General features: G+C 49.7%; 3 protein-coding genes across 4 annotated transcripts in view; 2 read left to right on the top strand and 1 right to left on the bottom strand.

Moving 5' to 3' along the window:
- Positions 1–22,475, top strand: part of S100A11 (S100 calcium binding protein A11) — a 112,820-nt gene that overhangs the window by 13,738 nt on the left and 76,607 nt on the right. The window lies entirely within an intron of this gene.
- Positions 1–22,475, bottom strand: part of COPA (COPI coat complex subunit alpha) — a 79,403-nt gene that overhangs the window by 11,451 nt on the left and 45,477 nt on the right. The window contains exons 2-13 of one of the 2 annotated variants that reach the window (XM_057423291.1): positions 8,546–8,617; positions 8,128–8,241; positions 7,284–7,357; positions 6,913–6,993; positions 6,248–6,324; positions 5,700–5,809; positions 3,553–3,662; positions 2,877–2,976; positions 1,791–1,926; positions 1,239–1,321; positions 517–667; positions 73–139 (exon numbers count right to left, since the gene is read on the bottom strand). In XM_057423291.1, the coding sequence (XP_057279274.1) occupies positions 73–139; positions 517–667; positions 1,239–1,321; positions 1,791–1,926; positions 2,877–2,976; positions 3,553–3,662; positions 5,700–5,809; positions 6,248–6,324; positions 6,913–6,993; positions 7,284–7,357; positions 8,128–8,241; positions 8,546–8,585 (1,143 nt within the window). In that variant the 5' untranslated portion in view covers positions 8,586–8,617. Of the gene's footprint in view, positions 1–72; positions 140–516; positions 668–1,238; positions 1,322–1,790; positions 1,927–2,876; positions 2,977–3,552; positions 3,663–5,699; positions 5,810–6,247; positions 6,325–6,912; positions 6,994–7,283; positions 7,358–8,127; positions 8,242–8,545; positions 8,641–22,475 lie in introns of those variants that run through there. The other variant, XM_057423290.1, reaches the window with a different exon arrangement.
- NCSTN (nicastrin) lies at positions 8,772–21,775 on the top strand. Its single transcript, XM_057423173.1, has 17 exons — positions 8,772–8,850; positions 8,893–9,171; positions 10,447–10,570; positions 10,973–11,091; positions 12,194–12,339; positions 12,526–12,676; positions 12,937–13,046; positions 13,820–13,972; positions 15,334–15,438; positions 15,615–15,692; positions 16,234–16,403; positions 17,582–17,684; positions 17,961–18,056; positions 18,571–18,660; positions 18,794–18,943; positions 19,248–19,460; positions 21,081–21,775. Exons 1-17 carry the CDS (start codon positions 8,772–8,774, stop codon positions 21,201–21,203), a joined length of 2,289 nt encoding a protein of 762 aa, XP_057279156.1. The 3' UTR covers positions 21,204–21,775.

Below are 22,475 nucleotides of genomic sequence, written 5' to 3'. Positions count from 1 at the left end.
GGATTTCACAGAGCCAACACTCGGAGCCTCATGGCAAGGTCTCCAGCACATCATGCAGCAGAACTGACTTACTGTGCAGAGGAGGACAGCGTTCTCAGCGGGGTTGTAGGACATGTTGAACACAGGGAACTTGGAACCACTGAAGGAGAGTCATGAAGAGAAGGTTAAGGAGGACCAAGGCTATTTCAGAGCCACCTTCTGATAAACACCCTTTATCTTCTGAAATACACTGAGTACCAGCAAAGCTCAGTTTTGATTGAATCAAAACCACTTGGAAACACTGTGAGAACATCAGAGTTTCATAAACGAAAGACTTGGCCTTCCAGTTTGACACTTAACATTAGAAATATTATCTATGGACACATAAAAACTGACTTAAAAAACTTCTTGCAGGCTTGGTAAGCTCATCTGACAGAAAAGTCAGCTGAAACTGAGGTATGTGAATAGAACTGTACCACCTATGTGCAAGCAAGAAACTAACCAGGCACTCAAGATACCGGTAACACCATCTCCTACCTTCTCAGCTGCATGACAGCAACGTCCTTTGAGCTGTTGAAATCAAGCTGGCGGAGAAAACGGTCCTTCACATAATACAGCATGTTCCCATGCACAGCATAAGCAGGTCTCTCACGCTCCAGTTTGAACACAATCATGCCACCATCATGGCCTGGAAAAAGCATGTGAGGATTCAAACATGTGAACTGTACCCCGTGGGTTTTCTCATGGTGAAGATGACACCACCAAGCCCCTCAAACCACGAAAGAGCCAATCAAAATCATAACCACTGACCACCAGCCACCTCTGCCACTCTTCAGCCTGACTGAATTACAAGATTGCACTTCTTTCCTCATGGCCCACCCCCTGCCCATAGGTTTCCCAATAAATCTAAGAGCTGACACTCTTCTAGAAACACTTTGCCTCACTGCCACATGTTTCTTTAAGTGTTAGTAGTCCAGTGTGGGTTCTCCTAGGACCTGTTCCATCCCTTCTTGGCCTTAGAACACACAGCTAAGTGATGCAGAGGCAATCTTGTTCCAGCTTTGATCTACAGCTGACACAAGGATTGTGTTCGACTAAATAAGGGCCTTTTCCCTAAGATACCTTTAATAAAAGCATCCACAAGTCAGCGTGTTCTGCAAAGTGTGCTAAAGGAAAGCAAATCCTGTATGGATTTCCTACATGGAATACATTTTGTCTTCACAGCAACCCATCACACATGGAGCAGGAGCTTTTTTTACCTGCAGCAAAGAGGTTGAGGTTGGGATGAGCAGCCAACACCCAAAACCGATCGTGATCACGCCGGAAGGTCTGGACACCCGTGCTAAATGTGCAACAGAAGGGACAAGGAACAGAAACAAAATGGAAACCTTCATGTAGACTTCAGTTCCCAAAACAAAGGTCCTAAACCTTGACATAGTGAGAAACTAATCTGGGATTCATGATACTGGCAACACCTCTTGCCACAGAGACCCACCTCGAGCATTCAGCACAAGGAGACCACTGAGAGCTCAAAACACTCTTATTTAAAGCCTTTTCTCAAGCAAGATGTTCTCATTTGCCATATTTTAGAAGCAGTATCACTGGGCAAGCCAGCCTCTTCCTTTCTTTCAGACAACTACAAGCCTAGCTCATAACACGGGTCTCAAAGGGACAGAAGATGGGCTAAACATGACTTGTCACTCATGAATTATCAAACACTGGCATTGATGTTTAAAGAACTGCTGGTGTTCAGCTTCTCTAAGAGTAACGTAGGTCTTTCACACACGTATCGACTGCCATCAAGCACAAACCGTTTGGACATATCCCACACACGGATGCTCTTGTCTTCGGAATTGCTGAGGATTAGCTCCTGCCGCGGGTGAAAGACAGCGCACGAGACGTTGTTGTAATGCCCCCGGCAAGTGTCAACCTCCCAGGCCTTTGATTCTACCCAGAAGAGGAAAAAAAGTGAGGAAAACAACACTTCAACAGGTAAAGTTCTGCTGAAGCACAGAAAGCACTTTATTACAGAGCGAACTGCATGGCCCACAGGCCACTATTCCATTCTCTGCAATCCACATTCAAGATCTCTCTGTAACCACTAGCACAGCTCACCTAAGAGGAACAGATCAGCCAGGTCACTAAAGAGGTGTTAAGACTTGTGTTTAGCTGGACTGAGCTAAGTCACTCCTGGTGGAGGCCTTGTAGCTCTTGAACTGTTCCCCTTTCTTCATCCATGCATACTAAAAACCACCTCAGAGTCAAATTCTTCTAATGCTACAAGCTTCTGCACAGCACTGGGTAAAACTCAAAAGAAGCTTGAAGCATTTGCTAGAGCTCTCCTCAAACTGCAAAACCCAATGCTGCTTAGGATTATTTACTACTCTATCGTACAGATACGTCTTCAAAGTGCAAATTACCTCCAGGTTCAGCCCATTTCAAACATAAATTTCAGCTCTTAACCCCTTCTCCCTGTAGACTCCCCCTGGAGAATCAGATAATAGTTTGGGTTGGAAGGGTCCTTAAAGCTCATCCAGTTCCAACCCCCTGCAGGGACCCCTTCCACTAGAGCAGCTTGCTCCAAGCCCCTGTGTTCAACCTGGCCTTGAGCACTGCCAGGTATGGGGCAGCCACAGCTTCTCTGGGCACCCTGTGCCAGTGCCTCAGCACCCTCACAGGGAAGAGCTTCTGCCTAAGAGCTCATCTCAATCTCCCCCCTCTGGCAGGTTAAAGCCATTCCCCTTGGCCTGGCCCTACAGGCCCTTGTCCAAAGCCTGTCTCCAGCTTTCTTGTAGCCCCTTTAGGCACTGGAAGCTGCTCTAAGGTCTCCCTGGATCTTTCTCTTTTCCAGGCTGAACGACCCCAACTCCTTCTATGTCTTCATAGGATCCTCTTACCATTCATCCGCCAGATCTTCACTTGCCGATCATCAGCTCCTGACACAATGAGTGGCATTGTGGGGTGGAAGGCAGCCCAGTTCACCCCACGGTCATGGCCCTACAGGCAAAAACACTCACTTGTAGCAATGTGGTGATTGAAGAGAATGAGTAAAGGAAGGACAAAGCGACAAAGACTGCAGACAGGCTTGCCAAGACACAGCTTTCACTGTTTTTATACACCATGCTGCTCACAGTGACAGAAACATTATAGATGCCCGCAGTAATAAGCTTTGCAGATACCATTCTTCATCAGTAGAGCAAAGCTGCAGCTCAGCAGAGAGCACCAATCACTTCCCAGCTTAAACAAGCCACCATGGAAGGCTGGCTTTACTGTCATCTCCTCTGCTGCTTCCAATAACACAAGGTAATAACAGCTGCTATTGAACTGAGCTTTTGGCTGTACAGGGAGTATTGAATCTGTTTGGTTATAGTGCAAACATCCAGATTCAGCTTTGAAACTAAGAGAAGGTACCACCATAATCTACAAGACCATGTAACTGCAGAGCTGAGTCAGTTTTCTCAACTTTTTTCTCTCCTGTCGTTTTTCTGGGCTTTTAGAGGACTATTTGTATCATAGAGATTTCATGAAATGAATCTGAAGGGGCTGTACTGCACACACACATTGATACTGTACCTCAAGAACATGCTTCACAACTGCATCTGTTGTCCCAAACAAGTCCACTCCCGTTATTCCCCTGACGTCCGATTCCACAGCTCCAGGGGACAGGTTCTTCTTCCTTAGGCCTTGTGGAACAAAGAGGAAGCAGAAGCAGAGGTGAAGGAAGCAAAACTTGTATTATCAAGATAATGTTTCTTGTTTAACAACAAGATGAGCACGCTCCTGTGCTGTTCACACGCATCTTGAGGTGGAAACTGGGAACTTGAAAGAGGGTGAGGAACATCCAGGAGAAGCTGTGGCTGCCCCATCCCTGGCACTGCTCAAGGCCAGGCTGGACAGGGCTTGGAGTAACCTGGTCTAGTAGAAGGTGTCCCTGTGTGTGGCAGGGGGCTGGAACTGGATGACCTTTAAGGTCCTTTCCAACCCAGTCTGGTATTCTATGATACAAGACATTTTCAGGAGCTAAAAGTACATGAAACAAAGCCTGTTCCTGATTCTGAAGAAAATGAAGTCATTCAGGTTAAAACAGACCTGTACCTGCTACCCTGCACCAAAACCCAGCAGAACACAGCAGGGAACTGGAGAGTCAAAAGGAGCTTCTCCAGCAGCACACAGGTAAAAGGCTGAACAGGCAACCCTCAAAACCAACCCCTAACCCAAATCTGCTCCAAAAAGTTCTCACTGATGTTAGCAGAAGCTGCAAGTTAACAGCAACACTCTGAAATGGAGCTAAAGCTAAAGCTCAACACCAAATGATGGAGTTAAAGCTTAACACTAAATGCTCCCTCTGACTGGGATCACAACAGACAGTAGACAAAATGGGGACATAACCCTTCCCCAGGAGACTGCCAGAGCCAGGACAGAATCCTGCAAAGGACATAAGTCATCTGGGGGAAAAATTGGGGAGTGGAATTGTCTTTTGAATCCATTTCTCACCTCTCTGTAGGCTTTTTCACCCACTGATATTCTCAGTGTTGTGTCTGACTGGAGCCACAGCTGAGTCAATAACTCAGAATGTCTCTAAAACCCCTCATCACATATCAGCTGAGGGGAAAAAAAAAGGTCTGTACTAACTCCAAACCAATTTGGCAGCTGGAACTCTGCTGAGAGAGAGGGTTTGTGGGAGAATGCAGCAGCAAAGCTTGCTGCTGGAATAGCTGTTAAGCTCCCCATGCTGGCAGCACAGAGAGGGGGACAGGTTTTAAATAACCAGGATATCCTGTCCCCAGCCTCTGCTGTTGACACAGCTGCCCATGGCTGAGCCTGTCCCGCCAATCCCACAGGGTGGCCAACCAAAACTCCAATGGAAAGAGACAGAGAAAGGTCTGTCTCTGGAATGGTTTATGTCACGGCCAGACTGGGGACTTGGAGCAACCTGCTCTAGCGGAAGGTGTCCCTGCCCATGGCAGGGGGCTGGAACTAGATGGCCTCAAAGGTCCTTTCCAACCCAAATAAGTCTGTGATTTTATGATTCTATAGCACCACCAGCCCCTTACTTCCACCTAGTATTTTCGTTATTTCCAGCTTTTCATTTAGGGGTCATACTTAATTCCTATAATACTATCTTCCTAATACCATCCACAGCTAAGCTACCAAAAAAACACAACACCTTTTGTAATCCAGAAGCCTTTTTATCTTTCTGTTTGAGTTATTGCTGCCTCCAAGATTTTCACAAGGGGATAAAAGCAATCCAGACATGTCTAAAATCCTCCTAAGTCTGGCAGATCTGCAAAGCTGACCAGCTGACAATCAGAATAGTTAGGGCTGGAAAGGACCTAGTTCCAACCCCCCCTGCCATGGGCAGGAACTCCATTCCTCCTGACAGCACTATCTGTCAGCTATAAAAATAGGACTGGGAGATCAGGCTGTAGAATCTCCACCTTTAGAGGGTTTCTTGGCTGCAGAAAGCTGCAGCTCACCTCATCTATGCTGGCAGAAGATCCTCTTCAAGCTAAAGGCTGGACTAGATGTCACCCAGAGGTCCCTTCCAGCCAACACCCTACAACTTCATGGAAGCAGAGGGGAACAGGCTCCTATCACAGCGAACTTGTACTGTTCTGCCTCAGACTCCTGCAGTGAAGAGGATGCTCTTCCTGCACCCAGATCTGAACCACTCCACCCTGGCTGTACCACTGGGTAACTCCTCAGCCTGAGCAGCTCACCAGAAATATCCCACACACGCACGGTCTGGTCCAAGCTGGCTGACACCACCAGGTCCTCAGAGGGGTGAAACTGGGCACACATCACGTAGTGGTTGTGTCCTGTCAGCACACTACAACAAAGAGGAGAGAAAATACCACTTAAAACATATTAATATGCATTCCAGCTTGCACCAACAGCAACAAGCTCAGTCTTGGGACGGATAGTGAGGAATATGGGATTGCTAAACGCTGCTCTTCAAGACTAAGCATAACAGAACATTGAGTGTGTCTGTTCTTACATAAAGCATTCAAGTTTTGACTTTCTGGTATCAATAACTTCACAGGCTTCAGCACTGACACACATTATTCTAACCTCAAAAATGTTTTCAAACAAATAACATGAATTTACGAATAATATTCTAGTGGTATCATAATAAAAGAGAAAAAGGCTAAAGGAAACATTCAGAACTGCTCAGTTCTATTCCTTCAACTAAGCTTGGACACAATGGGTGAAGACAGCTCATTCCCCAAACCATGCAGTTATTTCTTAAAGCAACCATGCACTTTACCAAACACAAGTTCTGGACTGCCAGTTCCAAACCCGAATGGTCTGGTCATCAGAAGCACTCAAGATCCAGGGATATTCCTAACAAGACAAAGCATTCTGTGTATGAATTAGTACACATCCCGGACATTCCCTCCCCACGTGGCATTTTCCAACTGTCCCCAGGAATCTGCCTTTCTAAATCTTACTGAACATTTTGGAGGCACCATTTATGCCTCTTACACCTCAACAAAAGGCCACCACATCTGGAGCAGCCTCATACCAGCAAGTCCAGCATGATTTACAATGGATACAGAGAGAGGACAAGGGGAATGGCTTTAACCTGCGAGAGGGAAGACTGAGATGAGCTCTTAGGCAGAAGCTCTTCCCTGTGAGAGTGCTGAGGCGCTGGCACAGGGTGCCCAGAGAAGCTGTGGCTGCCCCATCCCTGGCAGTGTTCAAGGCCAGGTTGGACACAGGGGCTTGGAGCAAGCTGCTCCAGTGGAAGGGGTCCCTGCCCATGGCAGGGGTTTGGAACTGGATGAGCGTTAAGGCCCCTTCACACCCAAACCACACTGGGATTCTACGATTCTAAGGCAAAGATTCCCACCTCAGGAAGCAAAAAGAGATTCCCTTTGCCCACAGAGGGAGCAGGCACCCACTGCTGGGTTAGGCACGAGCAGAGCTTACGTGGTGGAAGAAGGTCGTGCGAATATAATCCAAGTGGCCCAGCAGAGTGAAGAGACAGCGGCGCAGTTTGTAGTTCCAGACCTGCGCCACACAGAAGCAGAACAATGATGACACCTGCCACTGCCTGCCAGATTTGAGGTGCAGTCTCATGTTTCAGTTCACTACAAACCTCTCTGCATTAAAAACCCATTTTAATATGGAAAACTACAGCCCTGCAGCAAACCTATGTCCTTGAAACATAAAAATCACAACCCCAAAACGCTCTTCCCCTCCCACAAACGCTCCTTCTCCTCTTGTAAGCTGTTTCTTTGCACTTCCCTTCCCTGGATGATGCCTTTTAGAGAACAAGAGCTACAAGGGTAAATTTTTACCTTTATTTTATAATCATCACCTCCAGAAACAAAGAGAGGCTGCTGCTTGTGGAAATCAATACCTCGAACAGGGCCTGTAATGAGGAAGAGCAGGTTGGACAGAGCAAAAGGGCTGAGCAAAGCCTGAGGTCCCATTCCCAACCCCATTCCTTTCCACCTTTGCCTAAACCCAGCTCCTTTCCACCTTTGCCTAAACCCAGCTCCTTTCCACCTTTGCCTAAAGCCAGCTCCTTTCCACCTTTGCCTAAACCCAGCTCTTTTCCACCTTTGCCTAAACCCAGCTTCCTTCCACCTTTGCCTAAACCCAGCTTCCTTCCACCTTTGCCTAAACCCAGCTCCTTTCCACCTTTGCCTAAACCCAGCTCCTTTCCACCTTTGCCTAAACCCAGCTTCCTTCCACCTTTGCCTAAACCCAGTTCCCTTCCACCTTTGCCTAAACCCAGCTTCCTTCCACCTTTGCCTAAACCCAGTTCCCTTCCACCTTTGCCTAAACCCAGCTTCCTTCCACCTTTGCCTAAACCCAGCTTCCTTCCACCTTTGCCTAAACCCAGTTCCCTTTCACCTTTGCCTGAACCCAGTTCCCTTTCACCTTTGCTAAACCCAGTTCCCTTCCACCTTTGCTAAACCCATTCCTTTCCACCCTTACCTGCAGTATCCCATCACAAAACACTCTGGTCCTTCACAGCTACATCTACAAGTTCATTTTCCAGACACAAAAGTATGACCCCAATTCACGTGTGCACCACCAACATTCAGCACCAGCAAACCCCAAGGACACCCCACAGCGCCTCCCCTCACACCCCACTCTTCCCCCACACGCAGGTCCCAGCCGCTGCCCGCTGACCATCGTGCTCGTCGAACTTGTCGATGAGGGTGCACATCCGGTAGTCCCACAGCTGGATAACGCCATTGTGCAGGCTGGTGAGGATCCAAGGCCGCTTGGGGTGGAAGCTGAGCCCTGCAGGGACGGACACACACACACACACAGGCGTGACGGGAGCCCGGAGACCCGGAGCAGGCCCGGAGACCCGGAGCAGGCCCGGAGACCCGGAGCAGGCCCGGAGAACCGGAGCAGGCCCGGAGAACCGGAGCAGGCCCGGAGAACCGGAGCAGGCCCGGAGAACCGGAGCAGGCCCGGAGAACCGGAGCAGGCCCGAGGCCGCCGACCCTCCCCGCCCAGCGCCCCGGAGCCCCCGGCACAGCCCTCCCCTCAGCTCCCCATGTCGCAGAGAGCCCGGGCCCAGCTCCGCCATTGCCGTTACCCTTCACCCGGGCCGACTTCGTCTCGAACTTGGTCAGCATCGCCGCGGACACCGCCACCGCCGCCCCGGCCCCTCCACGTCGGCGTCCCGGAAGCGGCCCCCGCTGACTTCCGCTTCCTCCGCCTCCCCGAGCATCGAGCCCGAGTCCTCCCGCGGGTACAGAGCGGCTTCCGGTGGCGGCGGAGGAAGCGGAAGGGCCGGGAACATGGCGGCGGGGAGAGCGGCGATGGCGGCCGCGGTGGGAGGCTGCAGGGCCCCGCTCCCGGCCTGGTGGGGGCTGCTCCTGGGCGTGCTGCTGGCAGCGGGTGAGGCTTGGTGCGAGCGGGGCTCCCCCGGCTGAGGTGGAGGCAGCGAGGGCCGGGCCGGGCCGGGCCGGGCCCGCTGTGAGGCGGCGGCGCCCTCGGCTGCTCCCGTCCGAGCTCGCGTTCCCCGTTCCCGGGTCACGGGGAGCGTTTTGAGGTGCGGGGGCCGCTGCTTTGTCCCCCCCACCCCTCTGAGGCGGGGCTGGGTGTGCTCCGCAGGTTCCTGCCAGGGGAACTCCGTGGAGAGGAAGATCTACATCCCCCTGAACAAAACGGCGCCGTGCGTCCGCCTCCTGAATGCCACCCACCAGATCGGCTGCCAGTGTGAGTACAGCAGCGGGGCCCCCCGAGCTGCGCCTTGGCTGCGTCAGCGTTGCCCTCGTCTTCTTCACTGTTTGTCCTCCTTTCGGATCCTGCTCTTGTGTTGCTGGCTACAGACCTGTTTCTGCTAAGTTGAGACCTTAGAGAGTCCTCCAGAATCCCTGCTACGGTGCAGAGCAGAGGTTTGAGCCAAAACAATGCTTCCGGGTGTACAGGGCAAAGCTGTGGGCGCTGCAGAGTGCATGAGGGGTTAGCAGGGGGCAAGAGTGAAGGAGCAGAGAGTGAAGAAGTGACAAGGTAGCATCTGAAGAGGGCTTGGCGGAGCTGCTTGTGCAGTGCTGTTAACATTGCAAGGGAGGTTTTGCCATATTGGAATGGGGAAGGCAGGAGTGCATGACTTACAGTGGAAAGATCGATAAGGGAACCCCATTCAAGCAGCATTTTTGGCTGATTTTACTGTGAGTCTGTGTTTTGCTCCTTCTCCATTCAGTTTTGCTTCCACAGTGAGCCACTCCCTGCAGCAGAGGTTCTCAGCTGCCACTAAAGGGCAGCACTTGGTCTGTAGATAACCCAGGGTACAAGGTTCTCTGTGTTCTCTTCCACCCTGTGAGTGAGCTCAGTGTTTGGGCAGGCAGCCGTACACAGCCCTGCCTTCCTGCTTACGAACTGTGTTGGGGAGCAAAATGCTTAGTTTTATCCATAGCTTCTTATCAAGCACTTTGTCAGTCATCCAGTTCCGTTGGCACAGGGTGGAATCACAAGCAGTGGACCTCCTTTGCTGTTAGTCCCCTTTGCTGTCCCAGTCTTTACTCATGCTGAGCTGTGATTTACCACCTTTACCCTTTGCTGAGGGCAGCACTAAACTGCTTCTGTGCCTGTGGTCATTGAGGCAGGTGCCTTTCTGTCTCAGGGCCTCAGTTCCCTCCTGTCCTTCCTTATTCTCTTCAGTCACAAGAGACTTTTAGTTGCTTGTTTAGCAACTAAATGGAGGTCCTTGAACGTGCTTAACCGAAAGATGCTTCCACCACAGAAGTGTCTATTTCTTAATCTGTGTGTTCAGCTATTTTGAGTTCCCTGCTGAAAGCCACTGTTCCTTCTTCTGGCCTGCTCTGGCCACATAGTGCCTCTTCACCGGACTGCTTCCTCCAGCCCTGTAACTCCATGAGCTGTCCTTCCCTAAAGCCCTTACCAGCACGCTGCCCTGCTCTTCCATTGGGCCTTGGGGTGGGAATGAAGCAGATCACTGCGAGACATAAAGGGCACGCTCTCTTCCCACAGCCTCCATCAGTGGAGACACAGGGGTGATCCATGTGGTGGAGAAGGAGGAGGACCTGAACTGGGTGCTGGCAGATGGCCCACACCCACCCTACATGGTCCTGCTGGATGGGAGCCTCTTCAACAGGTTGGTCATTGTCAGTTTTTATCCTCCCAGGGTGATGGGAGCCCACAAGAGCAACGTGGGTCCCTGTTGTGGTGATGGAAACATCATTTTTCAAGTGATAGATGGCAGAATCGTCCCTCACTGGTTGAAGTGTAGTGACATTGAAACATTTGTGGGTTTACTGTGGTTTACTGCCTGAATTGATTTCTCCTTAAACAGAGTGCTTTGCTGTTAGAGCTCTGCTCTGTGTCAATTCTTATGCCACATTCATCACTGTAGCAGTTACAAAAGTTCATTAAACAATATGATTAAGATTGGTCACATCTCTTCTGGGCAGAGCAGGGAAGAAGGGGCTGAACTTCTCTGCTGGTTGCAGAATTCATTACTGAATTCATCATTTCAGTTGTATCTTCTCTCTTCCAGGAGGGTATTGCAGCAGCTGAAGGGAACCTCACGAGTGTCTGGCCTTGCTGTGGCCATTGCCAAGCCAAGCCCTCCCCAGGGATTCTCTCCTGGTTTGAAGTGCCCCAATGATGGGTTTGGTAAGAAAATGTTAAGTTTTTATCCTTGTTGGGAGGAAGAGAACTGGTGCTTTTACACTGTATGGGCCAGGAGGTGCAAAGGATAGCTGAAATTGCAGCTATATGTCAAAAAGGCCTTTAAGAGAACAGGCTCAACGTGTTCCTTCAAAGCAGCTGGTGTGGGCTAGAATCTCATCATTTCCCAACAAGGGCTGGGACAGCAGTTTAGAAGACAGACAAATGTTAAACCTGACCACAGGTTGTGGTAACTTTGTTTTTAACACATGAAACTTGTCCTTTGTCCACATGTGATCATTAAAGCATCTTGTGTTGGCGTAGACTGTGTGGAGCGTGCATGAACCTCTCTGTCCCAGCCAGTTCCTGCTTTTTGAAATGGCATTGTGCTTCTCTGAGTTCCTCCTGTGCTCTCACTGAGGTTTTCATTCCCCCTGTGCTCTCACTGAGGTTTTCATTCCCCCTGTGCTCTCACTTAGGTTTTCATTCCCCCTGTGCTCTCACTTAGGTTTTCGTTCCCCTATTTCTTCATGCAGCAAATTTGCTCTGTTATATTTTGCACTTTGAGGGGAGAAATTGCTCCACCTTCTGTAGTTTGCACACAGCTTTCTGCTGCACAGGATGCCCTGTTGGAGTTTGGTGTGCTGGCATTTGTCCTGTCTCTGCCTCCGTGCTGTTTGTACCATATCTAGGTGTTAATGTGATGGGCACATTTACAGCTGCCTCAGGGTTTCTTCCAGCACACGATGAGCCCAGAAACTGTGGTTTTGTATGTTCCTCCTTTTGAAGTAGAATGTTTCTCTGTGTGCTTCCTCCACTCTCTCAGCAGGTGATAAATGCTCTCTGAGTTCTCCTGCCAGCCTCCTGGCATGGGATGGCTCTGAGCATGCACGTTCCTCATCCTCTCGGTGTGGCACAGCGCTCTGTCTCTGCCACTCGGCCACATGCAGTGACCAGCTCCATCTCTCCAAGCTTTTATCAGCTGGTTCCTCAGCCCGTAATGCTGCTCATTCTGGATGTGCTGCTATTTTCTCAGCAGGCCCTGCTTCTCCTGCAGTCTGTTATTCTCTTGAAGGCTCAGGTTTGCCCATTTCTTTTCTGTTTCCAGGTGTCTATTCCAAAGATTATGGCCCTCAATTTGCACACTGCAATAAGACCGTGTGGAATCCTGTGGGGAGTGGGCTTTCATATGAGGATTTTGACTTCCCTATTTTTCTCCTCGAAGATGCCAATGAGACACAAGTTATTAAGCAGGTACTGCACTTCCTCAGCGAGCAGGAGGGGGGAACTGCTGCACAGCTTAGGAAAGGGGGCACAAAGTTTTGTTTTCTCTCAGCTTAGATGTTGAAATGCAGAGTAAAAAGACATCTGATTTTATATGCAGGACACAGTGCTACTACAGAAGGGTTAATTTTGGAATGATTTTTTGTTTCCATCCAGTGTTATCAAGACCATAACGTCCCTCGTGATGGATCCGGCCCCGAGTACCCTCTCTGTGCCATGCAGCTTTTCTCCCACATGCATGCTGTCACCAGCACTGTCACCTGCATGAGACGCAGCTCCCTCCAAAGCACCTTCAGCATTAATCCAGGTGAGCACATTCCTTTTCCCTTGTCACCCCCCTTAGGCTGGTGGTAAGAATCCCAGGGGAAGACAGTTGTTTAAAAGAAAGGAAATTTGGGAATGTGTATGTGCACTGAAATCCTTTCCCCTGGCAGTGACTTTCCTGGGGCCAGGACTTCACCCCTGTGGAGCAGAAGCTCATAGATCCACTGAGCTGACCAGAAAGCTCATTTCCCACTTGTCACTGCTGTAATCTCAACTCAGACAATGATTTTTCCTGTTTCCTAGAGGTTGTCTGTGATCCTCTCCTTGATTACAACGTGTGGAGCACCTTGCAACCTATTAATTCCTCTGGGAAAGTCGATCCTGAGAAGGAAGTTATTATTGTTGCCACACGAGTAGGTACCTCCTGATCCTGCTTTGTAGAGCATGGAATAGGATTCTGGGAAGATGTGGGCTTCGAGTCTCATGGGAATATACTTCTCTGACACAGTTTCATTTCTTCCCATGTTCCAGACCTTTTAGACCTCACTGGCTATTGGGTTTCTGCAAGTACAAGCCTTTTAGTTGCTGGGTTTACCTAATTTTTTGTTTCAACAGAAGGACATCCCCATTTTGCTTCTGTTTTATATGAGGCTTTTCTCGGCATTTCTTTCACTGATGGGACAAGTGGAAATAACGTGTCTGTTGGGCTTTCCTAAGATATTTCACACCCTTATAACTTGTGACAAAGAGCACAGTTGGCTCATCTGTATTTTCTGGGGGGGGAGAGACTGAATCACATGGAGACTTTGTTGTGTGTCAGGCAGTGAGTCAGTGTCAGAGCTGAGAATGAAGTTCACTTCCCCATCTAGCAGTTGGTTTACAGTCACTTTCCAAGCTCCACTTCCAGACTCCCTTTTGTCCTTGTCTCAGAGCCTCATGCTGAAGAGGGCTTTTGGCATTAAAATTACACCACACTCACTAATCTCTGTTTTCTGGACAGGGCTCTGAGGCCTCAGGACTGCCACAGCAATGCTGTTGGTATTTTAAGTTTCATTAAGCAGGGTGCTTTGGTTCTTCCCTTATCAGTAGGATGAGGGGGATAGGAGTGAGGTGATAGATTCACTCTCCAATGCTCTATTCCTCTCTCCCTGTGCACATTTCTTACACCTCCTGTTCGTGCTTCCAGATTGACAGCCATTCCTTCTTCTGGAACATTGCACCCGGGGCAGAGAGTGCTGTCTCTTCTTTTGTGACCCACTTGGCTGCTGCTGAAGCCCTTCACAAAGCATCAGATGTTCATTTGCTGCAAAGGAATATAATGTTCACCTTCTTCCAAGGGGTAAGAGCTGTGGCATCGCTCCACCATTTGGCTTGTTCCAAGAGATCAAATCAGCCCTTGGCTCCCTGCAAATGAACTTTTTCCCTACTCTTTGTACAGAGTCATTTGTCTGCATCCCCACACCGTGCTTCTCTCTGCTCCCCCAGTGAGAACAGGATCTTAATTGCACTGGGATAACAACAGCAGATGGAGCTTCCACTGGGGGCAACCCATATTCTGCCCCACAGTTCTTGTTGGATGAATGACTCAAACTTTGCTTTCCTCATGTCTCCTCCCAGTGTGCCTCCCTGTGTGCTTGCTCTCTGCCTCACCCCCATGAGGGATGAACTGCAGTGGCCAGGCTTTAAATTCTGAAATGAAGCCCAGAAAAGGGCTAGATTAAAAATATATGTGTTGACAACAGCAAAATGCAGCTCATTTCTGAGAGCCCAGCATTGGAGTTGGCAGCTGTGGAAAAGCAGAACAAGCGTGTGGAGGAGGGACTGATGGCCAACAGCTGATGTTCCCCTCAAGGCATCTACACACTGATGGCTTCTTTTGTGCAGCTTTGTGAAACTGGCTCCCACAGCCCCATGCTGTGGCCATGTGATTCCCTTCATTCACCCTCCTCAGTACTTGCATGGTCGGGATTGCTCTGGGGGAGACCCAGCAGACAGAAGGAATGGACGTTCTCCGTCATGTTCCCAGAAAGGAGGAGGGATGAGAAGACTTGACTGTAAATGAGTCAAGAGGAAAGTCTCGTGGCTGCCTCTGACTTAATTGCCTGCTTGTGCCACGGGATTCTCTTCTTAAGGTCACTACTCTTCCCCAGTTCCGTATAGCTCCCGTGACAAACTCGTCCAGCCTTTACTTCCTTGTTCTTTTAGGGGAAACAGACACCCCCTCTTTCAGGAAAATGTGTAGTTCCTGCAATGGAGAATTCCCTTTTTCCCTGACTTGCTGTACTCCTTACTAAAAAACAAAGAGGATGGCTTATGCCAGAGTAAAGGCTATGTTAATGCCTCTCTGCTGATACTCACAGTAACAGTATCTCGCTAGATATCGGTGCTCACTTAACTCTGACCAACATTGTGGAATTCAATAGCTGTCCCCTGGGTTTTTTTTGCTCAATGCCTTCCTTTTTGTCCTTTGCTCCATCCCTTCCTACAACACCTTCGTCTTTGGAGCCAGGCACAATGGAATATTTACTTTGGTTTTCCAGTGTGTCACAGGCTATGTGAACCTTCAGAAACACTTGAGGCAGTAGTTGCCCCTCCAGCTCTTGGGTTTGGTCCACCTCAGCCTCTCAGATATTGCTGGTAGTTGCCCCAGGCACATACCCAGGTGATTCCTGTGTGACTGGATTTTCTTTTCTGTTGCAGGAGACCTTTGATTACATTGGCAGCTCACGAATGGTGTATGATATGGAAAAAGACAAGTTTCCTCTCCGCTTGGACAACATTCATTCATTTGTGGAGCTGAATCAGGTGTGGGATAACTCAGGGGTCCTTTTAATTCCCTGTTTCTCTGTGATAATTGAGCTGGGCTTTTCCCAGCCAGCTTTTTACTGGGTTTGATTTTTCCCTGGGCTGAACTTGCCTCCTCTGCAAGACTCAGTGATGTTCAGCCATATACTTATGGTGGTTTCGTTTTCTTCTTGAAGGTGGCTCTGAGGAATGACTCGGTTCTATGGATGCATACAGACCCTGTCTCTCGGATGAATGAATCTGTTGATGTACAGGTAATAGAAAGCAGTCTGTGTGGTTGGTCTTTAGCACACTGCAGATAATCAGGATGTGGATCTTTGAGGACCTGCTGGAGTGAGTCCAGGGGAAGCCATGTAGATGCTGCGAGGGCTGGAACAGCTCTGCTCTGAAGTCAGGCTGAGAGAGCTGGGCTGGGGCAGCCTGGAGAAGAGAAGGCTCCTGAAGGGGAGACCTTAGAGCAGCTCCAGTCCCTAAAGGGGCTACAGGGAACCTGGAGAGGGGCTTTGCATAAGGGCTTGTAGGGACAGGACAAGGGGGAATGAATGGCTTTAGCCTGCCAGAGGGGATATTGAGATGAGCCCTTAGGCACAAGTTCTTCTCTGTGAGGATGCTGAGGTGCTGGCGTAGGTGCTGCCCAGAGAAGCTGTGACTGTCCCATCCCTGGCAGTGTTCAAGGCCAGGTTGGACAGGGCTTGGAGCAACCCAAACCATTCCATGATTCTATGATGTTAACCTTTCCAGAGAAACAGCACATCCAAAAGGGCAGCAGAGCAGCACTGGTTTCTCTTCTTTCAGGTTAGAAACTTGCTGGATATCCTGGGGAGCAGCAGCCTGGGAGCAAACGTGACTTTGCAGGAAGCTGGATTCTCGCAGCCTCTTCCCCCATCCTCCTTCCAGCGCTTCCTTCGAGCCCGGCACATCCCTGGAGTAGTCCTGACTGACCACAGAACCGCCTTCCAGAACAGGTACTTGCTTCTCCAGGCTCAGCAGGTCCAGACTGGCCTCTGGCCAAAGGCAGTGGTGCCAGCAGAGGGCACCTGAGCTCCTGCAACATACATGTGTGCTCCCCAACATACATGTGGAGCAGCACAGGGGGAGCAGAGGAGCAGACGTGTGCCATGTCATTGAGCAAGCACGACATAATTATTCTGACAAGCGAAAGAAATCCAGTTTTGTACAGAAAATGTTCCCCACAGCTGGCTGGGAGCCAAAGGTGAGCAAATGGCAACTGAGCGTGCCTAAGCCTCATCTGTTCTTCCAGCAGCTAGCTGCCTTTTTTTTGTTGTTGTTTTTAATACAGCTTTCTATTTGCAATGGCAAAAAGCCCCAGGCATTGGAAAGAGCACTTGCATTCACCCCACATGACCCTACTATGGTGTGCTGCTTGAAGACCCCCTGCTCCGCTTCGACTTTGGAGTGGAAATGTGGGGTAGAAGATAGAAGTATTCCTCACTCCTCTTCCTTAAACTCTCCAAATTGCCGTTTTCCCTTCATTTTCTCTCCTTCCCTGCTGTTTCTGAGGCTCTCTGTAGCAATCGAGGGGGAAGTAGCTTCCCTTTTACCTCAAAATCTGCACTGCTTTAAAGGGATAAGAAAACCTAAGCTGGAGGAAAGCACAGCTTGCTGCTGTGGGACCTCTGTGTAGACTGGGGATGTCGGGTGCATAGACCATGTGTTGGGTTTTTAGCCCAGTTCCCAGTTCAGCTGCGTGTGCCTTGGTGGAAATCTCTCTCGGAGCTCACTTGGAATTCCTCCCTGCCTTCAAGATAGGGCATTAATAAAATCCACTGGCACGACTTGCAGCAAAAGCCCTTTTCCCAGGAGCCCTTGTGCACGGGCTGTCCTTGCCTCAGTTTCTCTACCCACTTAATAGCTTGGGCTGTCGCCCACCTGAAAGCTAATCACAGCCTGTAAATTGCTTGGAGATCCTCAGATGGGAGAAGCTGTGGAAGGGCCAAGTTCATTATAAAGCCTCATTAAATGCTTTAAGGAGCGTGTGGCAGGGCAGTGCTTTGGCAGGGCTGTCTCTCTGCTCCCAGGAGACTGCTCCCACTGTTTGGTTTAGGCACACTCTGAATTGAATTCCATGCCCTGTGGTTTCTTTCTGCCCCTCCCCAACCTCTGTTTGCCTTCTTCTTTGCAGATACTACCAGAGCATGTACGACACTCCAGAGAACATCCGGATGCAGTACCCCGAGGGGCTCAGCCCTGAGGAGACCTTGGAGTTTGTCACGGATACAGCCAAGGTTCCTGCTGCCCATTTTCTGTAGCTGCTGTACCTGGGGCAGATGGGGCTTTGGGTAGGGGTGGATAGAAGCAAGCTCATGAGCAGAGGGGGGAAAGCTGTTTCCGTTAGGGCAGAAAGAAGGTGGGGAGCGCTTTGTCCAGTGACAAAGGCAATAGCTACTCAAATGCTAGCACGACGTGAGTGTTTTGATGGATGTGTAGATCTTGGCTTGCTCTCCTGCTTGTTGTGCTGGATCTGCCTGTCTTGATTAACACAGAGCACTCTTCCTTTGCAGTCCCTGGCAGAAGTTGCCACAGTGGTCGCCCGTGCTCTCTACCGCCTTGCAGGGGGAGCCAACACCACCTCTGCTATTCAGGCAGATCCAAGAACGGTACGAGCAGATGGGATTGAGTCCCTGGCATCTCTGATGAGCCCTCACGTACTTCCCTTCTGTCTCTGTTTAGATGTGTTTACACAGCACGCTGTCCTGTCTGCCTCAGTGAGGGCTTTACCTCCCCCCTTTGCTCTTTCCTCACCACAGCTGAGTGAAAACCCTTTCACCCTTCTCTACTTCCTCACCTGATCTCAGGCCAGGCATTAAGCTTCAGGAGCCCTCTACAAACCAGAGCTCCTTTATCCTTGTCCCACAGAGCAGAAGAATAAGCTGAGGTGAAATGGCAGCGTGTGCCACAGGGGCCGACTCAGGAGTTGGTGGAGCTGGACTCAAACCCAATTTTCATAGCTTATATGAAATTATGTACAGTTGTGACATACAGCTTCTCCTTTGCTGTGCTCTTGGCCCCTGTAGTGGGAAACATCCATAAGCCAAATAATCTTGAGAAATATAACTGTTGGGATGCTATTTTCTTTCCTCTTTGTACAAAGCAATTTCCATCTCTTCCCAGGTCTCTCGAATGCTGTATGGCTTTCTGATTAAAATGAACAATTCCTGGTTTCAGTCCATCATTAAACCAGACATAAAAGGAATTCTGGGTAAGAGCAACACAGGACAGAAGAACAGGGGCTGGATTTGACCCCACATGTTACCTGGCAGTTTTCTAAAGTGCCACTTTGTCTGCTCCTGACCTTCTCTCTGCCATTCCCTCTTCTCTGACTGCTCCAGGCGATGATGTTCCCCAGCACTATGTGGCTGTTTCCAGCCCTGTGAACACTACCTACCTTGTGCAGTATGTCCTGGCCAACCTCACGGGCACTGTTGTTAACTTCACCAAGGAGGAGTGCTTGAACCCTGAAAAATCACCCAACAGTGAGACAGAAGTAAGTAACCATGAGAGTGACACTGGGGACAGCCAAGCTTTGGCCGTTTCTGCTTTTGAGGAAAGCTGCTTAGGAATGCTTTCTGTTACTCATAATAACGTGGGAGAAGTGGGAAGCTCCCAACAGGGAGGCATCTTAATGCCCAGGGGCAGAGGAAGAGGAGGCCAAAGGATCCCCTTACAGTGAGAACAGGCAGTAAAGTCTCTTTGTCTCTCCCCAGAGACACAGGTAAGGTTCCAGGACGAGGGGACAGGGCTTAGTTGGTGGCTCTTTCCTGTCTCTTACCCTCCTGTTTTTATTGCAGATGTATGACTATGCCTGGGTGCAGGGTTCCCTGGATCCCAACTCAACATCCCGAGTCCCCTACTGCGTTCGGTCAACTGTTCACCTAAGCAAAGCGCTCTCTCCTGCCTTTGAGCTGAGGCAGTGGGGGTCTACAGAGTATTCCACATGGACAGAGAGTCGGTGGAAAGAGATCCGGGCCCGAATATTTCTGGTTGCCAGCAGGGAGCTAGAGGTGAGTTTGTACATGTCTGGAAAAGAAAGTAGAGGAAAAGATCTGACTGGCTTTGAATAGCACCTCCTGACTGCTGGAAACAGCTCAGAGTTTGTTCCAAGATCTTGTGGGAGCTCCTCTGTTAAGAGCAGGCTTTGATCCTGGAAAAGGAGGTGACCAAGAGCATCGCTGGTGATCATCCTTCCTTCCACCTCTGGCTGTTTGTGGGTTAATAACAGAGTCGCTGGGACTGAGACTGTGCAGAATAACCAAGAGTCCCATGAGCAGGCTGAGCTCTGTGAATCAAAGATAGAGGCACAGGAGTCTTAACCCCTTCTCCAGGCATAGGGAGTCAAGCCAGTGAACCTGGCTGATGTTTTGCCTGATCCATGACCCAGATTTTCCTTCCTGCCCTTTGAATCCCCTCTTAACAGCAGGGAAATAAGTCTCTAATAACCTTCACAAACAAAAGCTGATGGTGGTTCAGTGTCCCAGGTTCTGAGCAGCCCTTAGCTGGGTGAGATGTGGCTTAAGTGCCAGCAGAATAAGGGTTAAGCATACAGTCACACTGGGACACTGTGCCTGTTTTGATGCCCTCTGGTTGGCTGTTAATGATGTCAGGCTGTCAGGACAGACTCAGGAGTGCACAGGATGGCATCATCATGGCCTAGCAGTAAGCCACCCAAAGGCCATGCAAGCCCAGGCAGTTGTTGCACCTCTCAGGTGATTATTTGAAATCTGAGCAATTTAGTTCTGTGGCACTGGGCCTTTTGAATGCTGCCAGGCAAGCCCAGAGCCCTGCCTGTACCTCGGCGTGTTAGAGCCCAGCAGACACTGGTGCCCTGGAGATGCAGTTTGAGCCTAACCATTCCCCAAGTGTTGACCTCATAGAAGATGTACTGAGAGAGTTCTGGTGACTGCTCTGTGGGGTCTGTTCTGAGATATCCCCATCCCTGGCAGTGTTCAAAGCCAGGCTGGATGGGGCTTGGAGCAACTTGGTCTAGTGGAAGGTGTTCCTTCCTGCAGGAGAGGGGGGGAACTGGGTGAGCTTTAAGGTCCCTTCCAACCCAAACCATTCCATGATTCCAATCCATGATAGAACTTTCTAACCTTTTCTCTTGAACATCAGTTTGTGTGCCCTGGTTGTAACCACAGCAAACCTGACCTCATCCTGCCTGGCAGTTGCTTTCATCTAAGGCTGTAAGGTCCTGGAGGATCTTCTCACCTCCATGTAGTAGTGCCTCAGGAGTGAGCTGGTGTCTGTAGCTTTCTGATAGAGCCCCTCATTCATCAGGGGCTGTGGCAATAGGACAAGGGGTGATGGATTTAAACTGAAACAGGGGAAGTTCAGGTTAGGTATAAGGAACAAGTTCTTTACTGCGAGGGTGGTGAGGCACTGGAACAGGTTGCCTGAAGAAGTGGTCAATGCTCCATCCGTGGCAATGTGCAAGGCCAGGCTGAGCAGAGCCTTGGGTGATGTGGTCTAGTGAGAGGCGTCCCTTCCCATGGCAGGGGGTTGGAAGTGGATGATTTTAATGTCCTTTCCAACCCAAACCATTCTGTGATTCAAGGCAAATTCTGGGAGGTGCTGCAGGGCTGTGTTTGTAACAACAATGCTGAGTGTTTCTCCTCCCTTCCTAGATAATCACTTTGGTTGTGGGCATTGCCATTCTGGTCTTCTCTCTCCTGGCCACCTATTTCATCAACGCCAAAGCAGATGTACTGTTTAGCATCCCCCGGGACCCTGGGGCTGTGGCTTACTGAAGATGCTCTCAGGGCTTGAGAAGTCTTAGCCCTTGGATTACAGTTGTCAAAGATAAAACTACACTGGAATGCCCCTGTCTCTGGACAGGGATGCAGATGGTTCTCTCCAGAGCTTCCACGCTCGGGTTCTGGGTGCTGAGCCCTGAAAACATAAGAGACTTTCCCAGAAAACCGTGCCGACCAAGCCCTAAAGAAACTGGGACTGAGGAGTTCCCAAAGCCTTTCTTTTTAGTTCGTCTTTGCTTCTGAGCAACATGAGGGGATTGGTCCTGTGCTAGTGCGATGGCAAGGTGATGGAGGTGTTCCCGAAACGAAGGCCAGGTGGAAAGGGAGCTGTTTTCTCCGGGATGCATGTGGACCAGTGGATTTCCGTGGTGGCACGTGTTGCCTGTTCATGTCCCAGGCGTTGCTGTGAACCTGTCTATGTTCCAATGCAGGGAGGGCAAGGTGTGTTAAACAGATGATCAGATGTAAAATGTCCTTTTTTTAAATGGTGCAATATTTTCTGGGCTTTGTATATATATAAATAGTTCCATTTAATTAAAAAAAAAAATCTCCACTTACAAAGTTAACCCATTGCCTGCTTTGTCTTGGTTGCTGCCAAAGGACCAGAACCACTGGGTGTTGCAGTATGGTCTCAGAGCTTTGTCTCATTTGGTTTGGGAATTATGGTGAAACTTGGAATTCTTTCTCTAGCTGGACAAAAGACATTGTGCCCTCAGACACGATAGGATGTTAACTCACTGTTGGTTAGACTGTAAGCAGTCCAAGGCAGGGATTGCTGGTCATTCCAAACAGCAATTTGTACCACGGTACCTTGATCTTGGTCAGGCCCTTGCTGCTGCTATAATAAACATGGGTTTTAATGATGCTCACACACTCTGCTTCCTTCGATGCCAGGGCTTAGTGCCCAGCAAGAGCGAGCTCTGGGGGCTGGTGGTTGTGACTGACCAGGCACTTGGATGTTCCTGGTTGTTTCTTCTGGGTGAAAATTCACTTGTTCAGCAGATTTCAAGGTGTGATGGTGCTGCTGTCCAAAGCCAGGAGGGAGAAAACAGGGAGAGGGGATTAATACCAGAAGTCAGAGCCTGCTAGAGCTGAAGCAGACCTCTCTTTCCCTTCCCTAGAGGATAGGGAGGGTTTATTGTGTTCAAGTCTTTTCTCAGCTAGGCTTGCACTCTGCAGTTTTAAAGTCACTCAGAGCCTCTACTTTCAGTGCTTCCCTGAGGGAGGCTTTTTCCACTTGCTGGTGCATCCCACTATCAAGAAACT

The sequence above is a fragment of the Pezoporus wallicus genome, unplaced genomic scaffold (assembly GCF_028554395.1).
Source record: "Pezoporus wallicus isolate ANWC-B61680 ecotype Strahan unplaced genomic scaffold, APGP_CSIRO_Pwel_v1 scaffold_8441, whole genome shotgun sequence".
Taxonomy (NCBI): domain Eukaryota; kingdom Metazoa; phylum Chordata; class Aves; order Psittaciformes; family Psittacidae; genus Pezoporus; species Pezoporus wallicus.
Note: the sequence above shows the minus strand (reverse complement) of the source record. Positions and strands in the feature narration are given on the sequence as shown.

What these genes read in the sequence shown, in the direction of transcription:
- NCSTN (XM_057423173.1), top strand. Translation starts at nt 8,772, where the DNA reads ATGGCGGCCGCGGTGGGAGGCTGCAGGGCCCCGCTCCCGGCCTGGTGG. An exon ending in TTATTATTGTTGCCACACGA is followed by an intron (nt 13,047 to 13,819) that starts GTAGGTACCTCC and finishes TCGTGCTTCCAG; the next exon opens with ATTGACAGCCATTCCTTCTT. An exon ending in CACCCAACAGTGAGACAGAA is followed by an intron (nt 18,944 to 19,247) that starts GTAAGTAACCAT and finishes TTTTTATTGCAG; the next exon opens with ATGTATGACTATGCCTGGGT.